The sequence below is a fragment of the Manduca sexta genome, chromosome 10, assembly GCF_014839805.1.
Source record: "Manduca sexta isolate Smith_Timp_Sample1 chromosome 10, JHU_Msex_v1.0, whole genome shotgun sequence".
In the NCBI taxonomy this organism is placed as follows: Eukaryota; Metazoa; Arthropoda; class Insecta; order Lepidoptera; family Sphingidae; genus Manduca; species Manduca sexta.
Genome location: NC_051124.1, coordinates 11378116 through 11402361, shown reverse-complemented (window position 1 = coordinate 11402361; position 24246 = coordinate 11378116). Strand labels below are relative to the sequence as shown.

At 36.0% G+C, this 24246-nt stretch overlaps 2 protein-coding genes across 4 annotated transcripts in view; one reads left to right on the top strand and one right to left on the bottom strand.

Moving 5' to 3' along the window:
• The first annotated feature begins 289 nt into the window (after positions 1-289).
• LOC115441911 (H/ACA ribonucleoprotein complex non-core subunit NAF1) lies at positions 290-12093 on the top strand. Its single transcript, XM_037437184.1, has 5 exons — positions 290-867; positions 4915-5075; positions 7561-7667; positions 9911-10047; positions 10575-12093. The coding sequence occupies exons 1-5, from the start codon at positions 476-478 to the stop codon at positions 11185-11187; spliced, it is 1410 nt and encodes a 469-aa protein (XP_037293081.1). The 5' UTR covers positions 290-475; the 3' UTR covers positions 11188-12093.
• A 1663-nt stretch (positions 12094-13756) lies between these two features.
• The window catches only part of LOC115441926 (zinc finger and BTB domain-containing protein 44), a 51929-nt gene continuing 41439 nt past the window's right edge, over positions 13757-24246 (bottom strand). For 2 of the 3 annotated variants that reach the window (XM_037437053.1, XM_037437052.1), the window contains exons 9-12: positions 23671-24034; positions 23290-23430; positions 21512-21568; positions 13757-20104 (exon numbers count right to left, since the gene is read on the bottom strand). In XM_037437053.1, coding sequence (XP_037292950.1) covers positions 19662-20104; positions 21512-21568; positions 23290-23430; positions 23671-24034 — 1005 coding nt within the window. In that variant the 3' untranslated portion in view covers positions 13757-19661. The remainder of the gene's footprint in view (positions 20105-21511; positions 21569-23289; positions 23431-23670; positions 24035-24246) is intronic. The other variant, XM_037437055.1, reaches the window with a different exon arrangement.

Genomic DNA, 24246 nt, shown 5'->3' with positions numbered 1-24246 from the left:
TACTTACACTGTACATAGTATTGTAATTCTTGGTTGTAATGCTCTTTGCTTCCGTATAATATTATCTTTATCCACCGAACAAAAGAAATAATTTTATTTTTGAAATTATATAATTCAAACATTTGTATTTGGTTAGTATAGACTATGTTATAATAATCGACTAAGGTACTTCCCTAACATCAACATAGCTTGCAAATTTATCTATGAAAATTTAATGACGAGGCTGTATGGGCTAGAACCCTTTGCCTTCCCAATAATAAAGGGAAAATCAAAATTAAAAAAAAAATATCTATGAAAAAAATGTCAGTTGTCATTTCACTTCGATTATTTTGTTTCGTCACGTTTTATTCTTTTAATTCAAAATAATTTTAATTCCACCTCGCATATCTCCAGCAGCTGTTACACGGAGTTCCTACATTATTAGAATACTCAAAGACAATATATCAAGTAATTTGTAGAGTCGAAGCATAGAACAATGGAAAGTCCTGCTCACAGCAATAATAAAAACGTGTCGCTAAGTTTGATCGCGGAGTACGGCGCTTCGGACTCGGACTCGGACGATACAGAAACTCGGTCGAATGAGTACACGGGGAATGAGGACTCGGACGCCCCGGAACTCAGTGAGATGGTGTTGAAAAACAATATAATCAATGCTTGCGCCCACGGGCCGCTGTCAAGGCCGAAGGCTCGCGAGGTCGAACAGACGACGCGGCATATGATCATTGACAGCTCGGAGAGTGGTGTGGTGGAGTACGAGGTGACGGAGTATCGCGACCTCGACACAGAGTCAGAGTCGAGCTCGTCCAGCGACTCCAGCGACAGTGAAGTAGACTCGGTGAAAGATGTCGAAGAGGCTTCTAGTAGCGGGTATGTTCATTCGTTTATTATTTAAATTCATGATTTTTCTATTCACCTACATTACAATATAATTAAAAGATATCAAAACATACTGCCAGGATTGTATAAGATCTAAGATTCCAGACATTCTGACTAAGCATAAACAAAATATTAACAACAAAGTCATTGAAGTAAATTAATAGCCTTTTGTAAGTATTCTCTGAATGAAAGCAGTTGTTTGGATTTAACATTTCATATTTAAAATACTCTTTGTTATAAAATAGTTCAATGGAAAGACTAATATATTATCTGAATAAATTTAGTATGATGAGCATGAATTCGTATTTTGCTAGTTGGTAATAATTATAAAAATCACGATGTAATTGTGCTTACAGCATGCTTAATGACGGTAATTGAATAATGTGTTAATGCTATGCTAATATCTCCCCAGCTGTTACAATGGAAAATATTTTTTATCTCTGTATAAAGGTGAGGTTGCCTGTTCCTCTACCTACATGTAAAGATTTCCCGGTATAAATATTTCTCACGATAAAAGTAGCCTATGGCACTCAGGCGTGAAGTAGCTTCTTAGTAGTAAAAAAAAAAAATATTGAGTAAGTTGCTCTTGAGGGGCGGTGCATGTGGTGCACCTCTAGGGCTTGTATAGCCTTTTCTGCTAGGCCTGCTTTGACCTCTTGAGGGGATATTAGTTGGGGGATGCCCTTAATGACGTAGCAGAAGGCAATGTTTCTGGGGGCGGGAGAATGTATAATAATAATAGTTACTATCATCTAGGAACTTTATACCAATTAGAATAGACTTAAGTTATATAATGTAGATGGTATATGTTCCGGATTGGCATTTTAGTATGTTGTATTCTAATGGGCAATAAAATGTAAGAAGGAATGGCTCAACATGGACACATTCAAGAGTAGATATTATTATATAACTAATTACAAATAATAGGGACAGTTTGTAAATTTTTTGTTACTATTAAAAATGTATATCACCTAAAAATTCGACAGAAAAAGAATTTTCATAATCTACGAAATAAATAAGTTATAAAGCTTTAAAAGTTGGCGGAAGGGGTAGCTGTTAAATAAAATTTGAAATCTGTGATGTCATAAAGAGTCACCGGCTATGTTTTGTGTGTGCAAAAGAGATAAAAACATACATCCTCACTTTTGCTCATAATCTTTTTTTTAATTATATTCAATGCAGATTTCACATAAGAATTTCTGTTTAATATTATTTTCTGGGACTTATAAAATATCATGTAAATTGTAAACATAATATTATTGCATGGAAACGTAGGAGAGCTAATTTTGGATGTGAAAAATTAAAAAGTACTAATTATCTATACAGAATAAAATAATTTTGGAATTACTTGTGTAATGCAACAACAAAATAACATTCATGATGATATATTGAATAATATCTTGTGTTAAACTCATATATCCGTATATCAATGATTCATGGAAATTTTGTTGACCTACATGTGATATGTAAATTTTTAGCTTGTTATTGCATAATTTCTCTTGTTTATGAATAATTGAGCATTAGATGTACACATGAAACAGTTTAAAGAAATTAATTATTGTATGACTCCAGTATCTATGTAATTTAAGAATTAGGTTTCCCAAGTTGTTGTATTGAGTTAAATTTCTGATTAGAAGTATATTTTTTTTATGAGGTAAAAATTTATGGTAAAAACAAAGCTAAAAATTTATGGTAAATGAGCAGCCACTAAACCCATGGAATAAATACAAAACAAATAATTATGCTTATTGCTTTTAATATGCTGCTAAAACTCGGTTACCATGAATTCTTACAAAAATACCAGATATTCAGGTATTTCCTTTATATATCTATTAGGGCCAGTAACTTTATCTGAAACAATTCATGTAAGCAGGGACAAGTTTAGCCTTTTTGGCAATCATCAAAATAAATCTTTGTTGGAATCAGAGGTTACTGCACAGACCTGTAACGATTTCCAGATATGAATTGAATAATGTGTTTTTATTCAATTCATATTAGGAATTTCCTTTATAAAATAGTGACATCACAATATAGATCTAGACATGTTAAACAGTGGGTGTATTGCCTGTCTTTCAATGACAAATTCATAAGGTATTTGTTTATAAAAACCAACTAGTTTTATGATATATACCATTAGCACAATAAGTATTAAATTTAGAAAATAACATTGATTTAGTACTTATTTTTTTCATCATTATTTCTGGTATTTCAAGTATAACTTGACTATGTATATCTAGTACTTAGTAATGTCATTACGACCATAAGTAAGTGAATTACAATGATTGCCTCATTACTATGTATTACTAATTCACTGTGTATTACTAATCCCACTCAACAAAGTAATTTACACAATTTACTGGCATATATAATAATATAAACCTGCATTGCTGTGTTGTGTTTTATAGCAAAAAAATTATGTAATTTTCAAATCAAATTTTTTTACATACATAATTTGTTTAGCAAAGTAGTAACAAAATTTATACTCTTTGTTTTTTAACTAAATAAAACACATTTAGCTTGTATGCAGGTGTTGCTTGCAGCATCGCTCGCGTTAAACACTTCCCCGATACAAAAGTTTATAAATTACTCTACTGATCCATAAAGCCATCTATTTAAAAATGAGATTAAAAAGTTCAATTACTTTCCATGGTAGCAAGGTAGTGAAATAAGAAATAGCCTATGTGTTAATCCATGTCTATGTGTGTGCCAAAGGTGACCTTAATCCATTCATTCATTTCTGGGATTACTTCTTACAAAGAAACTTTTAAATTTCTAATATTAGTAAGATAAGAAGACACATTTTCTTTAATCCCCCACCAAAAGTAAGGGTTTTATAATTAACATTGGGCTCCAGGTTTCAAATTGAAGATTGAGTTAGTATTCTATAAATGTATTAGTGCAGTAAAATCAATATGTTTGTTACATACCTAGTATTACACAGAGAGAATAACAAACGCTGACTCTACTGACAGAATCAATGACACTTTTTCCTTTTTAAATGGTACCGAACACAGAGACTGCTACAAACAATACAACCTTTATTATAATTTTTTTTTCCAATAACGAATTTAATTAGAAGTTTATCAAAAATAGCTTTTGCCCGCGGCTCCGCCCGCGTTATTAAGTTTTTCAGGCTAAAGTTTTCCGTTATAAAAGTAGTAGTTTCCCGGGAGCCTATGTTCTTCCCAGGGTCTCAAACTGTCTCCATACCAAATTTCATCTTAATACGTTGGGTAGTTTTTGAGTTTAACACGTTCAGACAGATGCGGGGGACTTTGTTTTATAATATATTTTTTAGAACTTTTTAAGTGGAACAATCCCGTCATACATGATAGTTGCATAACTTTAACCGTTTACGCAGCGCAGGCAACGGAAGCTCTCAAAACTAATAATTTTCTCCGTTTTTGCAACATGTTTCATTACTGCTCCGCTCCTATTGGTCTTAGCGTGATGATATATAGCCTATAGCACTCCAGGAACAAAGGGCTATCCAACACAAAAAGATTTTTTCAGTTCAAACCGGTAGTTCCTGAGATTAGCCACTACTGCTCCGCTCCTATTGGGTATAGCGTGATGATATATAGCCTATAGCACTCCACGAACAAAGAGCTATCCAGCGCAAAAAGAATTTTTCAGTTTGGACCGGTAGTTCCTGAGACTAGCCATTACTGCTCCGCTCCTATTGGGTATAGCGTGATGATATATAGCCTATAGCACTACACGAACAAAGGGCTATCCAACGCAAAAAGAATTTTTCAGTTTGGACCGGTATTTCCTGTGATTAGCCATTTCTGCTCCGCTCCTATTGGGTATAGCGTGATGATATATAGCCTATAGCACTCCACGAACAAAGGGCTATCCAACGCAAAAAGAATTTTTCGGTTTGGACCGGTAGTTCCTGAGATTAGCGCGTTCAAACAAACAAACAAACAAACAAACAAACTCTTCAGCTTTATATAATAGTATAGATAATGTCAGTCACATCACGGGTTTTACTGCTCAAAAATGATATACAAATATATGAGTGTATTGTTACAGTGATGAATTGGAGCCTGGCGGGAAAACCAAGATTAAACCGCTGAAAGTGACAGGGGAGCTTGGTCTGGACGAGTTGCCGCCCATCGAGGATCTTGCCATCAGTCTGCCGGCGCAGGAGTGCACTAGAATAGGCACAATCACAAGCATCGTTGAACGATTAGGTGAGGGATTTTTTTTAGACATAATAAACGTATATCACGCCTTTATAGCCATTGGGGTAGGCAGAGGCATAGGAGAGATCACCCACTATTCGCTATGTGTGTTCAGCCCTGTGATAAAGGGGGAGACTGTCGCCATGAGGAGAAAAATCCAATATCACAGCCTGACCACCGGTATTCGAACCCAGGATCTCAGAGCGATATCGTACCGCGTCCGCGATACAATAAAACTACGCGACCGAGGCAGTTATAAGACTCGATGTCGAAATAAATTATCGGGCAATGTATAACCGTATTTATTTTGCTTAGTATGTAGTCTTTTTCTGTTTTCAATATACGACAAAGATATTATTTTATGTATGTGCGCCCAACATTCATACTTCCAACATACGTCTATTTATTATAAATCTCTACGAGACATCCATAGCACCAAATTCATCATCATCTCATCAAAATAATATACTTTATTAGTTGTTATAAAATAAGCATGCACATCGACGTAGAGCCGTATCGCTAATGGCGTATGGTAAAAGAAAGTAACCATAATTATGTGATCCGGATGTAGATTACGGAGAGAAGCCGCCGTCACCGTCCGCTGAACAAGGCTTTTTTCCCGGCCCTCGTTATCATATTTTTTTGCAATCAATTCAGCGAATGGGGCATCACTTCCTTTGTTACTTCATTTGTGGTTTTTAATACACTATTTGCATCTTTGTATTGGTTTATTTTAAAGGAATTATTACCTGGTAGGGGTTATGGGTAATCGTGTTGTCATTAGGCGAATCAGTTGCTTGTTTCGTTATGCAATAGTTTAAGAAAACATAGACTGATTCTCTCAATATAGTTGTAACTATCTGTTTGATTGTCTCAGCAGAGATGGAACTAAGATAATGTTTCTTTTCTTTTTTATACAAGCTCGGCTAAGTAACAAGATCACGAGAGGTGATCCCCATCCTCCCCTTGCCAGTCGGTACAATTATACTGTCCTATTTGAAACCGGAATTGCATAGATTGATTTCGAACCGCGACACACTTACGTGGGCCACTTTGGCGAGATTTATTGTTTACACCTTGAGTACTGTGTGTGGTCGCTAACCGGTCAGACGCAATCATCCTATGAACAGTAGCAGTCTTGCCACAGTTATAATTAACAGACTTATTTTCTCGACACAGTTGTATCTAACGACTTATCTTGAAAGAGTTGTATGTACTCGTAATGGACTTATTCTCTCGACAGGGTTATATGTAATGGATAGATCCTCTCGACATAATAGGGGACCGGACAAATTTTCAGAAGGTGTTTTAAATTGATCATTGTGGATATAAATAGCCAAGAAAAATAGTATTTTGCACAAATAAAGCTTAAAAAGTGTCATAAAACCATGCCTAAATGTTAAATATATATAATTCCCGCGCAAACGCTACATTATGTCATTTTGTCTCGTGTGACGTCATACGTGGATAAAGCAACTTGTCATTTGAACAATGATTCAATAATGCCAGATTAGGGTTATTTACCCTAGATTTAGGGTAAAACTGAATCAGCAGGGTATTTTTTTATGGTAATTTTTGGGGTAATTCTACGAGTTAAGGTATTAAAGCTATTGTTTCACGGTATTGTAATAAATATTGAGCTTAGAGAAAGATGTTTCCTACAAAAATTGTAGGCCATGAAACAATTATAATTGAATCTCAGGCAATCTCAGGTTACTGTGTAACAACTAGAATTCTATATAAATAAATATTCTATTCCATATCATGTGGCAGCTAAAACATAAATAAATACATCTCATAACCATAACCTCCCTGGGTGTACAAATGATTTAATTAATTGAAATATTCATCGATTTATTTTAAACCGAAACACTATTTTTTATTTACTTACATCAAAGTGATCCTCACAGAACTAAATCGGTGAGTCTGCAGACATTCCGTCGTAGGTTCGTCTTGCTAACTGCAACCACTTTGTTCGTATATTTGCTTTTCGTGGTACATCAATAAATAATTTGTTTGGTAAAGATATAGAAGTATTATTACATTCAGGTACGACGCACCAACGATATTTTTTGCGGTCCATTATGATTAACGATTACACAATCTGTAAACGTTAAGCTGGAAGATAGTAACAACGTCCCGTATAAATTAATATTAATTATTTGAGCAGTTCTGTGTCAAAAAATATCTGTAAAGCATTAAAATAACACAACGCGGTATGACATCCAGATGACGTCTGTTTGTTTACATTTTACCCACGTGTGACGTCATGCGCCGTGATTGGTGTTTCATTTGCCGTAAAGAATAGACTAAAAATATTATAATTATTGTATTTTATTTATTGATTTAAAAATACAAATCACAACTCTTTTACAAAAACAAATATGAGATAATATTTTTAATATTACAAACTTTACTTTAAACTGAATTTCAGATTTTTTGGTAATACCTGTCCGGTCCCCTATTGTAACTAACAGACTTATTCTCTCGACAGTTGTGGTGCGGGCGCTGCCAGCCACCCCCGCAGTAGACATAGACACGGTACTGTTCGTGGACAACGGCGCCAAGGCACTGGGGAAGGTGTTCGATGTCTTTGGACCCGTGAGTATTAGCTGTTTTTGACAATATACCAGTGGCGAAGGGTCCATATAGTCCGATTCCTATCGGCTTCCCTTTTTGAATTTATTTAAAATCTAACTAATTATCATTAGAACGATTTGCAGACCACATTTATGCATATTAGTACCTATATTATGTTGTGTAAGGTTACCTTTCAGAAAATATCAGCCATTGCCACTGCAACATACATATACGGGAATTTGGTGCACTGTCTTAGAATAAGTGTAATTGTAGAGGATTACGTAAGATGTGTTGAGATGTATGCGAGTCAAAGCTACGCCCCGCGTTGTAAATGATAAAACGGCTATGCTTTTATGAATAAAACTAGCACACTTGGGTGATACTGTGTTCCATAAAAAACAGACATTCACAATTTTTTCCTTAATCTTTAATACAATAAAATTTGTCTCTAGATTATACTATTAACTTATAAACAAAAGAATTACCATACTCACACACGAAATACAGCTACGTCATGTACAGTCAACCACAAAAACAGCTGCACAAATTCAAAATTCACATACTGGTTAAGTTGTTAAGAGATTATGATTATATTTTTTTATGCGTCATAATTAAATACAAGAGGCGAAGGGTTCATATAACCCGATTTCTGTCGGCTTCCCTTTATATAGAATTTATGTAGAATCAAATTATAATCATTATAATGACTTGCAGACCGCATTTATGCATATTATTACCTATATGTTATGTCTGGTTCTCTTTCGGAAACTTTCACCTTTCGCCGCTACTAAATACATTCATAAATAAAAAATCTATAAAAAATTATAATTTTTCTTCGTCTAAAAAAAAGTAAATCTTCATTGTTTATTTTGGTGAAGATTTTTTTTTTTATTAGAATTAAAAATACAGTCAGCCTCGAAAGTTGTTTAACGACTTTCGTGGCTGACTATACTGTCCTTATGAAGTAAATCGAAAGGTCCATTTGGCTCTCGCCCAAGCTTTATTGGGCTCGTAATTTCAGTGTGAAGTGAAGACGCTTATAAAACTGTATTTGGCTCGAAAATTGTGTTTTTATTGATGTTACGAAGAAATGCTCTTCTGCTGATTTATTTCAATTTATAAAAATGTTATGATGCAGCGGGTTTTGTGCCTTCGTGTGTATTACTCACGCAAAATATATCATTAAAGTATAGCGAGTTTTGCTAAGACAATGGTGTTTTATCTTTTGTGTAACGGTAAAAGACTCTTATAATTTTGAATTGTTTTTGATGCAGATTTACACTTATTATTCTTTAGATCAGGAGTTCCAAAGTATTTTTAGCCATTTCACCCTGCTTCCCAAATAAAAATGCCCAAGCTTCCCCTTCTCTTTAGTGCAAGGAAGAGGAAGCCAGCTGCTTACTGAGTATCCTAATTATTATGAAAGTATGTTTGATACACCTTCACGCTTTTACTACTCAAACCTTGATGAAATTTTGCTGTTAGGGGCACAGGTCATAATGTCACCTATCGTCTGAAAAAATTTAGCTTCCGAGGGATACAAATTGATTGACAAAATCTATATTAATGCCTCCCCCTTATATATTGCCACGCCCCTACTTTGAAAAGCAATGCATTATATCTTATGTTTTACATGCGAACACTATCTCGGCGTTCTTTATTCAGTAATATATTGCCAATTACGATATCCTTTACGTTTATAAAACGTTTATTTAAAACTTAAAAGGGGAAATCTGTGTCGAGTTCGCAATAAATGGCCGCACGATCGCTGTAAAAGTACACGCGGGAAAAATGTTGCCAGCATTTTAAAATGTTCCCTTTATGGTGTAAAATTACTGGTTGCGACAAATATGGTGAACAATGAAATGTTAAATCATAAATGTAACGAGAGTTTGCTATAAATGGTTGCCGGAAATGTGTATGTTTTTTTGCAGGTCGAATGATTTTATATTTATTAGTTACTTCCATGAGTTTATAGTTTATTGATAGTATTCGGGTTAAAATACTTTTTAATGGCCATTGTACTGCATAAGGATTTTGTTGTAATTTAATTACAAGAAGTACAAGTCAATAGGGCTACCGCAAGTCCAATTGCAGCCCGTGAACAATTATTACATTACAATTTACAAACCTATGCAATTCAATTATGATCGAAACAAGAATTTCTGCAACGTGGCTTGTCAGCTTTAAAAAAACACGGTAGGATTTAATTCTTTCCATACAGAGTAAGACATACCGGCTAAGTAAATTGTGTGGTGTTGCAGGTGACGGAGCCGTACTACTGCGTGCGGTTCAACTCGCAGGAGCACGTGAAGGAGCGCGGCGTGCAGACCGGCATGGACGTCTACATCGCGCCCAACGCGCAACACACCAGCTACGTCTTCCTCTCTGATCTCATGAAGTAACTACTCCAAATACCTATAGAGATTATGTTCTAGTCTCACTTTACACGTGTTTTTGCTCGCGGATCCGACCCTATATGTTATCGCATTTAACACAAATACCTATAGAAATTATGTTCTTGTGTCAAAAGTGACGAGTGTAAAGACACTCGCGGATCGGTCCGTGTGAATACATTTTCCTGGTATAAAAAGACTATGTGCTATTTTAGATTATAATACTCTGTGTCAAATTTCACTCAGATCCGTTCAGCCGTTTTGGCGTGATTGAGTAACAAACATCCATCTCAGCTTTGGCATTTTAAATGATTTGTAGGTTTTTGTTATTTATTTTTTTACATTTTCCTAAAGGTTAGGTTGTAACTACTGGACGGATTTTGAAAATTGTTTCACTAATATGAAGTTTTATTTATAACTTTCTATCCCAGGAAGATACATTTATCCCGGAAAAACATTTTCACGTGGTCGGAACTGCGGGCAAAAACTACTCTCTCATAAAATACCTCAATCAAATGACATTTGTTTCCAGATTAAAAGGCTCGGACGCGTCGTGGTTGAACGATGTAGAACCACCGTCCAACCACGTGGACTACTCCGACGACGAGGAGGAACGCAAAGCGAACAGGCTGAGGAAGGAGAAGGCGTGTCAGAACGCCGAGAACAGCGAGAACGACGACTCGCCCTCCCGCGGCACCAGGAAGCCGGAGCGCCGCGGCACTCGGCCCTCAGAGTCCAGCAGCCGCTTCGGCAGCGGACCCAGCCGCGCCAGGAACCCCTTCAGCCTGGGGTCGCGCCGCTCCGGGCCCAACTTCTTCCCGCGGTTCGCGCGGCCCTGGGGCCCGCCGATGGACCTGCGCACGCCGCCGCCTCACCCCAGCGACCCCGCCGGCTACGGACCCTACAGCGCCCCGCCCTTCGCGTCCAACGGCGCCAGGTTCCTGCCTCCATTCAACCCGTCGACGCCGCCGCCCTTCCAGATGTTCCAGTTCGGGAACGGCCCAAGGATCCACAACCCCGCCGTGATGGGTGTCATGCCCCCCCTGCGCCACAATGCGCCGGTGTTCGGCTCGAACTTCTGCAACGGCGCCGGCCCCCACCCCCAGTGGGCCAACAACGCCACACCACCGCCGCCCGGAACCTAAATGCTTATGTTTAAGGCTTAGCTCATAAATAGTTTATAGTTATGTTAGTAATTGTTTTACGATACTAAAGTGTGGTTATCCAAAAATAAACTTATATTTATATTTAAATAAATGATTATGATACCTCCCCATCTGTTAATTTTATGTCAAAGATGTTCGATTGTAAAGGCATGGCCACACGTTCATATCAAATTAATTAATTCACTGTTTATGTTCTACAGTCTATGAGTTAAAAAAAGCTTGTTTAAAAAATTATAATATTGAATGTGGACGCGCCATCAAAAATATAGTATCATTTCGAAGTAGGGTTCGGTATCCATTTTACTACTAGTCGCTCTTTGTTCCATTCAGATATTTGTATATAGATGTTCAGATTATTCCATGATATTGTTATAATGATTTCATTGTGAATCGTATTGCCGTGAAAATTAAGCTTATTGTTGTATGCACCAACAAAGATATTGTTGCTAATTGATAATATTAGCGAGTGTAGCTAACTAGTAGCTATTTTGGAGTCTTTACGCAAGATTTTATATGCGCAGGCGATGCGCGTTTATCGCGATAAATATTACCACTCATCCACAATCTATCTGTCAAGTAATCTGTGCTAAAGTGTGGACAACTACTTAACTATCCATTATATTTTGCTGATATAGTCCTATGCGCATCTTACCGTTTCCGAAAGGTGCTGCGTCTGCGCATATAAAACGTCAGTGTGTAAAATCCTTACAAATGTAACGCGCGCCAGTCTTGTCCTCGATGGACTCGCGAGTGGAGCGTAACTTAGTCCAGCAACTTAGTTAATGCCTGCATTTGTTACAACATTCAATATCTTATGTCAATAATGAATTTACCAATTTGTTGTCTGTCTTCTATGTCTTTATTATACTTAAAGTATAAAGGGTAGTTTTTTTAATTTAAACCTATACCTGACACGCTTTAACATGTCATGTGCGTATGCGCAATATATACACTTATCACGATTTAACTGAAAACTTGGTACGAGTACAACTAGCGCGTTGAGGTCCTGGGTTCGAATCCCAGGTCGGGCCAAAAACCAATTGACTGGGATTTTCCCTCTAAAACATTACTTAGCCACAGCTCAGTCACGAAGTTGATGTGTTATGATACCCTTGTGCCTTTGTAAGCACGTCAAGTCCTTATTTCTGTGCCTGATCTTCGGCCATGTCGGCTTGCCATCTCACTGGACTATGAGAGTGGAGGAACAGAGAGTGCACCTGTGTATGGCGCACACACTTGTGCACTATAAGATGTCTTCCGTACCTGGCTAATTCCGATAAGATTGGCCGCCGTGACCGAATTTCGGCTAGCAGGGATTCATTCAGGCACTTAATCACTTACCATATTATGCATAATACGCTTCACATGACTGTCGGATAGACGTTTGTTCCTCTGTGTCCTCACTTGAGAGAGAGCGGCTCTATTTTATATCTGTACTGAGCATTTGTAGCAAAATGCTACTAGACATCCATTTAACATTTTATGAGGACCTATTAATCTTGTGTACAAGATTAATATTCTACGATTTAGAATCGTTTTCTCATCTCAATCGGATTCCGAGAATGAACCATAAACCTTTTTTGTAAACATGTCAAAAGAAACTTTTTTCTGATTGGATTATTGAAAATGGTGGTTAATGAACACTATCAAGGCGAGGGGTAGCCACTTCCTTATTTAATGCTAGCCTAGTTTATGACTAGGGTATCAAATTAAAAACAGGTCAGCAGTAGTGGTGAATTTTTGAACATACTTTTGTAAACTCTACAGCCTATCCGAGATATATCTGACAGATGCAACTATCTCAGACAATAACATGCTGCATCGCCTACGCATTGCATGGTCGTCTGAAAACACTACTAGTTTATGCTACCATGGTAGTATCGCAACAGGTTACAAAATTTCTTCAAGTTTCTGCTGAAATAACCCCTTACCTTGTTACCCGTAGAACATCAGCTTACAATCATTGCGTTTTATGCTACCTGGTATTTCACCGGATTTAGGAGATACTGCAGTCGAGACAGCACTGATTATTACCCAGGATAACTGAATTTGTAAGTTAGGTCAGGAGGTTTCATCTATGATAAGGTAAAGTGAAGGCTCTTTTCACACTAGCGAATTGCAAGCGAATTTAATGAGGCGAAGCTTGTCCAGCGTATAAAGACCAGAGATGGTCTCAGAGGAGTAGGCGATTGAGTCGGGAAACCTCCCGGAGCCTTATGTCAGCTTTAAAGAAGTCACTAAATAAGACTATTAACTTCCCTTGACCATTGATGAAACAACATGGTCTAAGCGTGGCACACAAGTAGTTTTACGATTATAATTTACGAAGTTAAACGTCTTATCTAATAATATCTATTTTCTTGTCCAGCGTGGATATCTTAGAATAATAAGTAAATCCATATGATTCTGATGTGAAAATAGAATTATAATATTTGTCACCATCACAGAAACGTCATGGGGCACATTATATGAATAGTTATAATGTCTGTTAGTAAATTATACTCCACACTTCTGAGTAAATTTCTAAGGCATATAAATCAAAGTCTAATAATTTTTGTGATTTCTTTATTAAATATTTCATTGTTAGAAATTAACTAACTTTCGAATTTCGTAAATGTTAAAATAAAAAAAGTTCATAATAATAAAGATTACATCTAAAAAATACTGCTCTCGGACTATGCAGAACAAAAACACATGTTGATTCTGCTGCCCGTCAATTGACGAACCGTCAACCGAAACTGGTTAAAATATAATAATTTGTTTTTGCACTCACATGATCACAACGTAAAATGACATACATTTCACAATACAGGAATATAAGAACGTTTACACTACAACTAAAGTTACGGCGACAGGGGCCGAGCCACGGGGACACACTAGTCTTACATGTTGGCCCGATACACTATATACTTGGAACAAATTGGTAAATTTTCAATATTCGTAATGAGTAGTTTGAGACTGTATATATTGAAAAAGTAACATCAGCTAAATACTTGAAAATTAAACAAAGCAATATATAAATCTTATTCAAAATTGAAAATTGAAAGTAAAGAGTAATATCAAAATTATTCAATCGTGATTTTGTTATTCTATTGGCCTTAAACAACACCAGAAACAGAGAACATTTCTTTTCCTCCAAAAAATAATTAAATAAACAAAAAATGATCAATAATTATTTCCAAATTTGTATCGTATCAACGTGGCTCGTACCCCATCTATTGATACATACGGAGAAGCTTACATATTAGAGTACAATGTTATTGTTGACAACCTACGATTAAAATATTAAGTTTTAAGGGTTCATACATGACACTGCCGCTTGCGTTCTCATCCATATTTCAAATAAATACGACCAAAATTAACGTATAAAAATATCATAACTTCCAACACACCAGAAATAAATGCTCGGAAAATTAAATATAAATCAGCTGTTAATAAAATATAACATTTGTTGACTTAATAAAATAAACATGTTATAAAGCTTTCACATATAATATGAAAATAAATCAATGATTTTCGACAAACAACATTCAAAATATGGATAAACACACATTGATATTAAAATAACCGATACAAATATTTATGGACTAATGCTCCATATATTCCTCTATTCAAACTTACAATAAAACATATTGTGACGCCTACAAAACAAACATACAGAAAACAATATTATAAATGCAATCAACCGATTCAAATACTCAACATGCCATAAATAAGGGAACTGTTGCATTGCCGACCACAACTATCGATTCGCGAGTCAACATCTTTTATGCATTAAAGTACGGTTCTGTACACGACTGCAGACATAGAACAACGATTTTCATAAAAAAAAAGAAGTTTTTTTCTATAGTAATTATATTGCTGCCTTATAAGTAAGATCCGCCATTTTTGAATGCGTACTGCGATTTACAGCTGGTATGGAATGCGTTTTAATTCTTTTGGCTTAAATTTTTAAGGTAATTTAAGGTTCAATTTTGCAATTAAATTTTAGACTGATAAATACTAGAATGAAAATTATGAATTCATTTTGCCATGAGTGATAATTATTAATGTGTATACCTCTTCCATGACATTCCGTCTTTCATCCGAACAAATAAGGCGGATAGTTTTGTTTTGTCTAAAGTTTAACTTATGATTCTAGAAATAAGTACCTTTTTCCTTCAAATCCATATTGTACATGCTGGCTCGCGAATCGACACATAAAAACATACCAAACGTGTTGAATGATTGGCAAATGTTATTTAGTTAATTGTATGCTTAATAGTCGATTGGACGACATTTAAATCATGTATTTGAAAAAAGAAATGAGATTTTTTTTTAAATAGCATAAATTGTTAAAATATGAATAAGGCCACTTGATGTTAAGATCTTCCGCCGAGCAAACGGCCTTGAGCATTCGTTCGGCGGTAATTTGCAAAGGTTAACGAATAATTGCTTTTAAAGAATTAATTTCAGGTCTTTCTGAAAAATTTAAACTATTAAAATGTTTCTTATAAAATTATCTATCTAATGATGTTAATTGTAAATTAATATGTGTACTTTGGACGCAGCATTTTGCGGAGGGAGTACCTTAAGTTATTTCCACTGCCTGTGGAAAGTATTATGAGAAATGTCGTGGATGTGCCGCCGACCAATATAGAAAAGGTTAGGGAAGGGAATATGGTATTTAAGCCGCTAAAAACCATATGAAACGCAGCTACTAGCCATCAATTTACAAGATCAACGTATAAATGTATATAGAATTAGTAATGTCGACAACGTCTCGTGTGAATACACGGAAGCACTTTAAAATCTAATTAGACGCCATAACATTAGTGATATATAAAATCGATTAAAAATATCTTCAAATCACATGATATGCACAAATTTGATACAAATAATATAAACAAATGACATTAGCCAATCAACCAACACGGGAACATAAACTTTAACGATAACACAATGCCAATAGGGCGTCCGCAAACACAACTTAAATATGTAAACGCATTTAAACAAACCAACTGACACAACTAACTGCACGGATGATACGTCGATTACGTGTGAACTTAGCTTTAGTTTTATTATAAAAATACAGATTCTTATGTTAAATAATTCTCAATAAGCTTAGCTTGCCTTCTGAGACTCATAATTAAATGCCTCTTGAGGGCTACCTAAATAAAATGAAATATTAAGCGAGTTAATACGTGGTATCGAGCAGTCTTCCACATAAATACGTAAAGTAATTACTTTAAACGAAATTTATTAGACGATACACGATTATCGACTAAGTCATACAAAAAAATACTTAAAATGATCGATTACAAAATAATAAACTTAATGCTAATAGTCAAACGCAATGTCGCCTTGTTGAAAATATGCAAACAAAGTTCTCTCGTTAGATGTGTTTTGTTATCAAGTGTAATTGTTTTTAAAATGCTGTCCACGACTAATATATGATGATGAAAAAATATTATTATAATTTGAAATGGATATACGCATTAAATTTACGTTTATTTTGAATTACAAAATTGTACATTTACATTTAATTACTTTTTTGTTCATCATTGTTCGCAATTTTTTTTTAGTCAATAGACATGTAAAAATGATTATGTTAAAATATACAGTTTAAATTATATCAATAACTAGAATGGTTGATTATGGTGTGGTACAAAACTCTAGTTGCATATTTCCAATGAATACAGATATTGCGCCGAAAAAATTAAATTACATTCCTAATCTAATATATCAAGGGTTATAATTTTGTATCGATTACAAGTTAGGAACTATACTACTGTACAGAAAATAATGATTATGATTTTTTCCATTATGAAATTTTTAATACTTTCAAAATATTTTTTTTTATAATTGCAATAACTTCGAAAGTGTACGAACTTTACAAATTAATACATGTTTAAATAAAGGAACTGACCATTTTAAAACATTTTAAAAATGCCAATCAATGGCTGTTTGACAGCCACTATTAGCTACAAGCAGCTGTCATACGAGTGGGGTTATTATATATTGCATATTATGTATATTTCGCTCAAAGTTCATAACAATTATAGGCAGAGACATACGGTTAAGGACTTTCCAATCAGTGGCCTGAATGCGTAATATCGCAACATGACAGTTACTGCAAGAAACCTATTGCGAAAAGGCAGTAAATAATTCAATTCAGGGCCTCGATGCGCATTCCTCACTAAAATCCAACCCAAGTCCATTGCAGTTATGGACTTTGAACAAAAACATCTACCATATTCTACGATTACTCATTGCTTTTACAGGCAAAAATGATTAAAGAAATATATTGTTATTACCATATGTTCGCTAAAAATAAGTAGCTAAGTCGTATCACTTGTTCGTGTGGTGTTGCCGAGTTTATATTTAATTAATATTTAGAATATTACGTTCCTAAGACACTACGAAACTACATTCTAGTATTCACAGAGATTGATACATATTAAGAAATGGAAAAGGCGATTATAGCGTGTGCGCAACTACACGTCATTACACTAAATATAAAATTATACGTAGAAAATTATAATTATAGACAGCCAATCAGATGCTACGGTTTAATATGACGCGCTTGCCCTTAGCACCGACCTTGCGTATCGAAACTAATTGAATTTATTACATTTTGTCAGACATTCCTCACATTTCATGTAGAAGTGAGGTGAGAAATCTTAAAATCTAGATATCAAATTAAAAGTAAGAGCCGCTAAAACAGTCAGTACTTGTTTGTTTGCCCTAATTATTGTACAAGAGCTGCTTACAATGACACGTACTTCATACTGGTCGGTGCTAGGGACATTCACCCTATAGACACGACTCAGGAATACTTCGCTACACGCGAGTCAGTCTCTCTACATATATCAGATCATTCGAGACCTTTACAGCTGACGCCAATATTTAGCCGGTTTGGAGTTAATCATTTAACTGTCGTTTGTGTTAAAATAAACCCTTTAACGCCACTTTACGAGGTGATACAGAAATTATTAATCAATAGTATAAATTGTACGTCTCCGTTCTACTTTGGTAGACACATGAGCACTATTGGGTAATTCTCTCAGCTCTGCTTCATTAATCTATCCTTTTCTGACAAGTTTTAGGCGTTCTTAGGATCTACTCGTGGCTTACTTCAGGCCGGTGGTTAATATTAGCGCCATCTTTATTCGCAGATTATATCGAAATATTTCTGAGCGACGTCATCACGGAGATTAAATAGACGAAGAAACAGTGAAGGCAACTTCAAAGTGCACATATGCATTAAACACTGCGTATCTAAATAATTTTCACTGTTCACTATAATATTGTGGTAAATATGCTGCCTCTAATGTAGATATTCGCAAAATATTACACATCTATACGTTACCATTTTATTTTAAAAATATGCACTGCGTGAAAAGGAACCGATTCGCGTTCAGTGTATGCGGTAAACGAATCACAGATTGCAGAGCGGTCGGTCTGTCATGGCGGCCATAAATACTCTGACAAATCAATCGGTTTAAAGCGTTTTTCATCACGTACGTATACTCACACAATTGGTATAAAATTATATTATTTGTAAAAGATATTAAAGCTTTCCTCAGTAATTTCACTGCGTCCACCCAATCCGATTTTTGAAGTCATTTTTTCGTACATTTATTTCGACGTTCATTTTCACGCAGAACACCGACATAATAATATTGTGACAAATTTGTTCTGGTATACAGGTCATCTAAATGAGTATCACGATTAAATTATGTAAAGCTTATGGCATTATGTTACATCGTACCTTCCGATAAAATAAATATCCTCACAAATTTCTAAATGCATTAGACAGTCATTGAAACTTTGAAGATGTTCCATCATTGTAGTAGCATCACGTATTGTGTACCGCAGGAAGACATTTGGACGAAAAAAACGCGATAAAAAAATATGTTTATTAGTGACATTTAACACACCCTTAGAGCGGATTTAGCCGATGTCTTGGCATGCGTTTACACCACATGCTGTAAATAGCATGATGAATAGCATAGTGTAGACTTCATAGCATGCTTGAGTCAATATGTGTTTGACATGAACACGCACGCTATGTTATGCTTAAAGCATCGTCTAAATGAGCTCCGAGTATTACTAACGTGTTCGCTATGTAAATAATTATTTCCATTGCATTTCAGACTGTGACTGTTCAGTAAATGCTACCACAATAATACATTGTCTAACTTCATACCAATCTCAAATACGAATGTTATGGGAATTAGGCACGCGAGATGTTCTTACGACTACCCTCTCCCTGTCAACTCTTACCTCGACATCGTTACTCCGAATCAATTAACGAAACGTGGAATTACTTAACATTGCTTATCGTTTCGGCCTTGTCCTCTGTAGGGAAACGCGATCACAAATTGGGAATGGGCATCAAAACATAACAGGGAGGTTAATCTCGCACAAATTCAACTCACCGCGCAGAGGACAGTCGCTGGCTCCTCGGATTATGTGTTCTCGACGGGCCGTATGGTGCAGTCGCCCACGGTGGTGATCGGAGTGATGGTGACCGACGAGGGTGCGGACGACGTGACGGTGGCGATGTCCCCCGACTGGTCGCTCTTATCATCCTTGTCATCGTTATTGGTGGGCAGCTTGACGATCTGGCAGTCGCCGACGGTCATGATCTGCGTCTCCATGGCGACGGGCGGCACGTTGTCCTCGGGCTCGACGCGCGAGTCGTCGTCGTCGGAGGAGGAGTCGGAGACGTCGATGGTGCGGTCGTGCGAGGCCTCGGTGGTGATGCTCTGGTCGGTGTCGACGTTGCGGTCGGGGTCCACGCTGGTCACGCCGTAGCTGTACGCCAGCGGGTTGTATATCATGTCGGTCAGGTAGGAGAAGTCGCCGAACGGTAGGTTTGATGCGTTGTAGTTCTCGTTCGGTCGGCCGTCTGGGAAGGAAACATGCAAATATTATCATTTATAAGCACACTTTTATAATAATATTCACAATTAAGCGTATGAAAGATTGGAACGATTTCAAACATTTTATTACCAAAATATAAAGAAAACGTATTAATTTAAATTTCTATTGAATGTTTTTTTTTATAAATTGAATTTAACAGAGCTTTATAAATGATATTATTTTTGTTATGAGCATAACTATTTGGTAGATACTCATAACAGTATTTCCATAAGAAATAGCAAACAGATACACACAACTTATCATATTAAAAAATATTAATATAACCACATATTAAATACCTCTTTGAACCAAATAGAAGCAAACGAAAATCTAAAAGCGAATATCGTTTCCACAACCATATTTATAAAGAAAACAAAACAAAGGTCTAAAAAAGCAGTAGCATCATAAACAGTTATGTTAGGAAAAGCGCATATTATCATATGTCATAATATGTTGTCTAAAATCCACCAAGATGTTGGAAAAACATAAAATTGTTAGTTGCTTGGTGCACAAAACACATTGTCAGAATGATGGTTAAATATTAACTTGCACTTCATGGCTTGATCTATGTAACTACGACTTCAATCAATATATAGATTTATAGTCATGAATTACCTTGTACACATTTTATAACTCATTTCGTTAGATGTTTTAAATATTATCACGAAAGTATTATTATTAAAAAGAAGTCGTGTTAAACCAAGTTCAAAATGCTTACATAGACTTTGGCCATATAAGAGTGTAAATTTTGATTTATAATAATTCTACAAAGAATGAGCAAAAAACTTCTCGTTCAATACACATTCCGTAGGTAAATATTAGAATGAATGAGAAACCAAGTCAACAATTAAACTAACCAAGTCATTAATTAAATCAACCAAGTCTCTGATTAAATACTGAAGAAAATTAACTAACAATATTATTACATTGGCAATCATTCTATAATATTATTTAATAGTCTTACAACATTAGCTAGTAAGAAATTAGATAAAAGCATCTTAGCTTAATAAATCTTATTTCACTAATAATATAAAACTGAAAATGTCTTGGAGGTTAACACAGAAACAGCTGAACGGACTTAGATGAAATTTTACACACAGATAGACTATATCTCGAATTAACACATTTTATCCCTGTAAATTGCCTCTATAGGAAATAATGGATTTTTTAGTGTCGTATTATAAATGTAGCTATGAATCGCTTGGTGGTTCCAGGACTTTTATAACGGGAAAAGCTTTTGACGCGGGCGAAGTCGCGAGCAACACCTGTATGCTATAATTTTTGCTCATTCTTTACACTCTTAAAATACCGATTAGTACTGACGATACCCATAATGAGGATATTTATAATATTAATTAACCATGCTTATTTCAATAATTTGGTGTGTACTAACAAATTTTGCTCAATTCCGCGGCTAGCCCGTACTGCATCGGTATATCGATATCTGTACCTAAGGAGAAATAAGTTATTTAGCTTACAGCAATAATATCGTTGCGTTGAACCTATTTTACATTACTAATTGCAATTACTTTGATATTTTAATTAAATAAATGCGGAATGTTAGACAGGAATATAAAACATTTTATAATTACAATTATCATATTTAATTAACAAAATATTAACATATTGACGTATTTTGTCTACGAAGCTGGTGGCTCAGTGTTACCATTTTCAAAACAAATCTCTTAAAAAAAAATCATTTAAATACTTAATTATTGCAATTAAGTATTCATCATATAAAAAAATATTGTGAGAAAATAGATCCAACGCAACAAAACACAAAAAGCAAAAAAAAAATATGCATAAGACAAGGCGTCTACATATACGCATATTAATCAGAAACAAAATCATTAATGTAACACTAAACGCACGTCACTAATTATCAAACACACGCACACACAGACACAAAAAAAACACATTTGCAAACAAAAAGATGTGTAATGATAACACGAAAAAACTCAACGATATAACGTTTATACAAAACAAAAAAAAAATGTTTATGACTCATTGTGAATTATTCCACTGGTTTGAACTCAAAACGAGAATTAATTGCTTTAAGTGGAACACATCGTAAAAACGGCGCGGAACAATACAAGTGGGTAATTAAATACGGTACATGTAAATTATGGTTATTCCCAGATTTGCGGTGACGTCGACACGCGGATATAGGCGAATGACCGGTGGTGCAGGATGGGGACTCAACTAATGAAAATCATAATTTAATTAGATTAACACAATATCTTAGAGTGTGTCCTAATAAGGCCCACCATCAATATCTGCTGATTTTTGGTTAGTTCTTTTATTTTTTAATTTTATATGTAGTGCTCTGTTGAAATTGAATCGAAGGATATTTTTTTCATTAAATGATTTTAATAAAATTTTAATGCAAATATAATTTGACTTTTTGCTTTTAGCATTTACAATAATTACTTTAAGTAATAATTGTAATTCTCATAGCTCTTTACACTCTTTATCTGATAAAATTACTCAAAGATTTAACTACCCAAACTCTTGCATACACTTCTTGCATACAAATGCGAAAGTAATTATATGTCTCTTCGCTTTCACGTCTTAATCACTGAACCGATTTCGATATAATTTAGTTTGTGACACTGGGAATAACATGAGATATATTTATCCTGGACAAATATATACCAGGACTTTTATTTCGGAATTACTTCTTCATGCGGACGGAGTCACGAGCAAGAATTAGGATTTTTTATTTTTCTGCGATATTTATTTTTTAATTATAACTTTATAAAAATAATCTTCAAGTTATATTGTAATACAGCGAAGACATTACACATGTTTAAATTTGCAACACAGACATAAGCCTGACGCGCTAATAATTGTGCACGTACAAACACATGATGCGTCTTAGATTCACGTATAATAACCGCCAAACAACTTGAGGATACTATTGCGTGGCGAAGAATTTTTTGTTCGTTAGTGCAGTTATACTTCACCATCATTAGCCTAATGGAGTCTACTGTTGAACACAGGTTTCCTCTAAAGATTTCCAGATGGACCTCGTGAAAACGGCTTGCACTGAGCATGCATCCACTTGCGTACAAAAAAACCCTACCACACTGTTGTGTGGCCAAGTTGTTTGCCGGCTGTATACGTGAAGGTGCGCGTGTGTGAGTGCGTAAACATGTGCGTGTGGGTTACCTTGCTTGGGCAGGAAGTAGTTCTTCGGCGGGCGGCCGCGCTTGCGCTTGAGTAGCAGCTGCTGGCCCGACGGCGTTAGCTGTGACAGCTGAGCACTCGAGCCCATCACCGACCCGCCCGTCAGCACGCAACCTTCCATATCTGCAACAATATTGTGAATAACTTAGATGATTTTCGCGGCTATGTTCACGTAAGGAGGCTTACTCGCTTCAAAAGTCTCTAAATGTTTATAGAGATCCAAAGCGTTATTTATTTAAAAAAATAGGTTAAATGTTTCCCACGGCAGTAATTCCGAGATAAAAAATATCCTATATGTTAATTCAGGTGTTCGTCCACCCGCGTGTTAAATTTCATTATATGTGAGTATAGTGAGGTATGTACCGAGCGAGGTCTTGGGCGGCCGGCCGCGCTTCTTCTTGATCTTGGGCGTGAGCGGCAGCGGCGTCTTGCGCGGTCGACCGCGGCCGCGGCGCGGTGGCTCAGACAGCCCGTCGCCCTGCTCGAGCGCGGCGTGCGCGGCGTGCGCGGGGAGCGCGGCGTGCGGCGCGTGCGCGGGCGGCGCGTGCGCGGGCAGCAGCGCGGGCGGCGCCTGCGCGCGCGGCGGCAGCATGACGTCGCCGCTGGCGGTGAACACGAGGTGGCCGGACTCGCGGTGCGTGGTGCGCACCATGCCCGACATCACCTCGGACGTGCTCTCGCGCTTGCTGGACGGCAAGTCGTTCGCCATGTCCACCGTTGGGTCCTCCTGCAACACAACAATGGTTCATTGTATATACTCATCAAAATTATAATGACAATTTATCATAGAATATTAACAATTTAAAATTGAAATTAATTAAATAAATCGCTCGGCAGACTCGCCTTATGCAAAATTTTAACACTATAATATTTTAACACAATTATTTGAATTATAAACTTATCCCCATGATTTTATAAACTATAAATATTACAAGTATG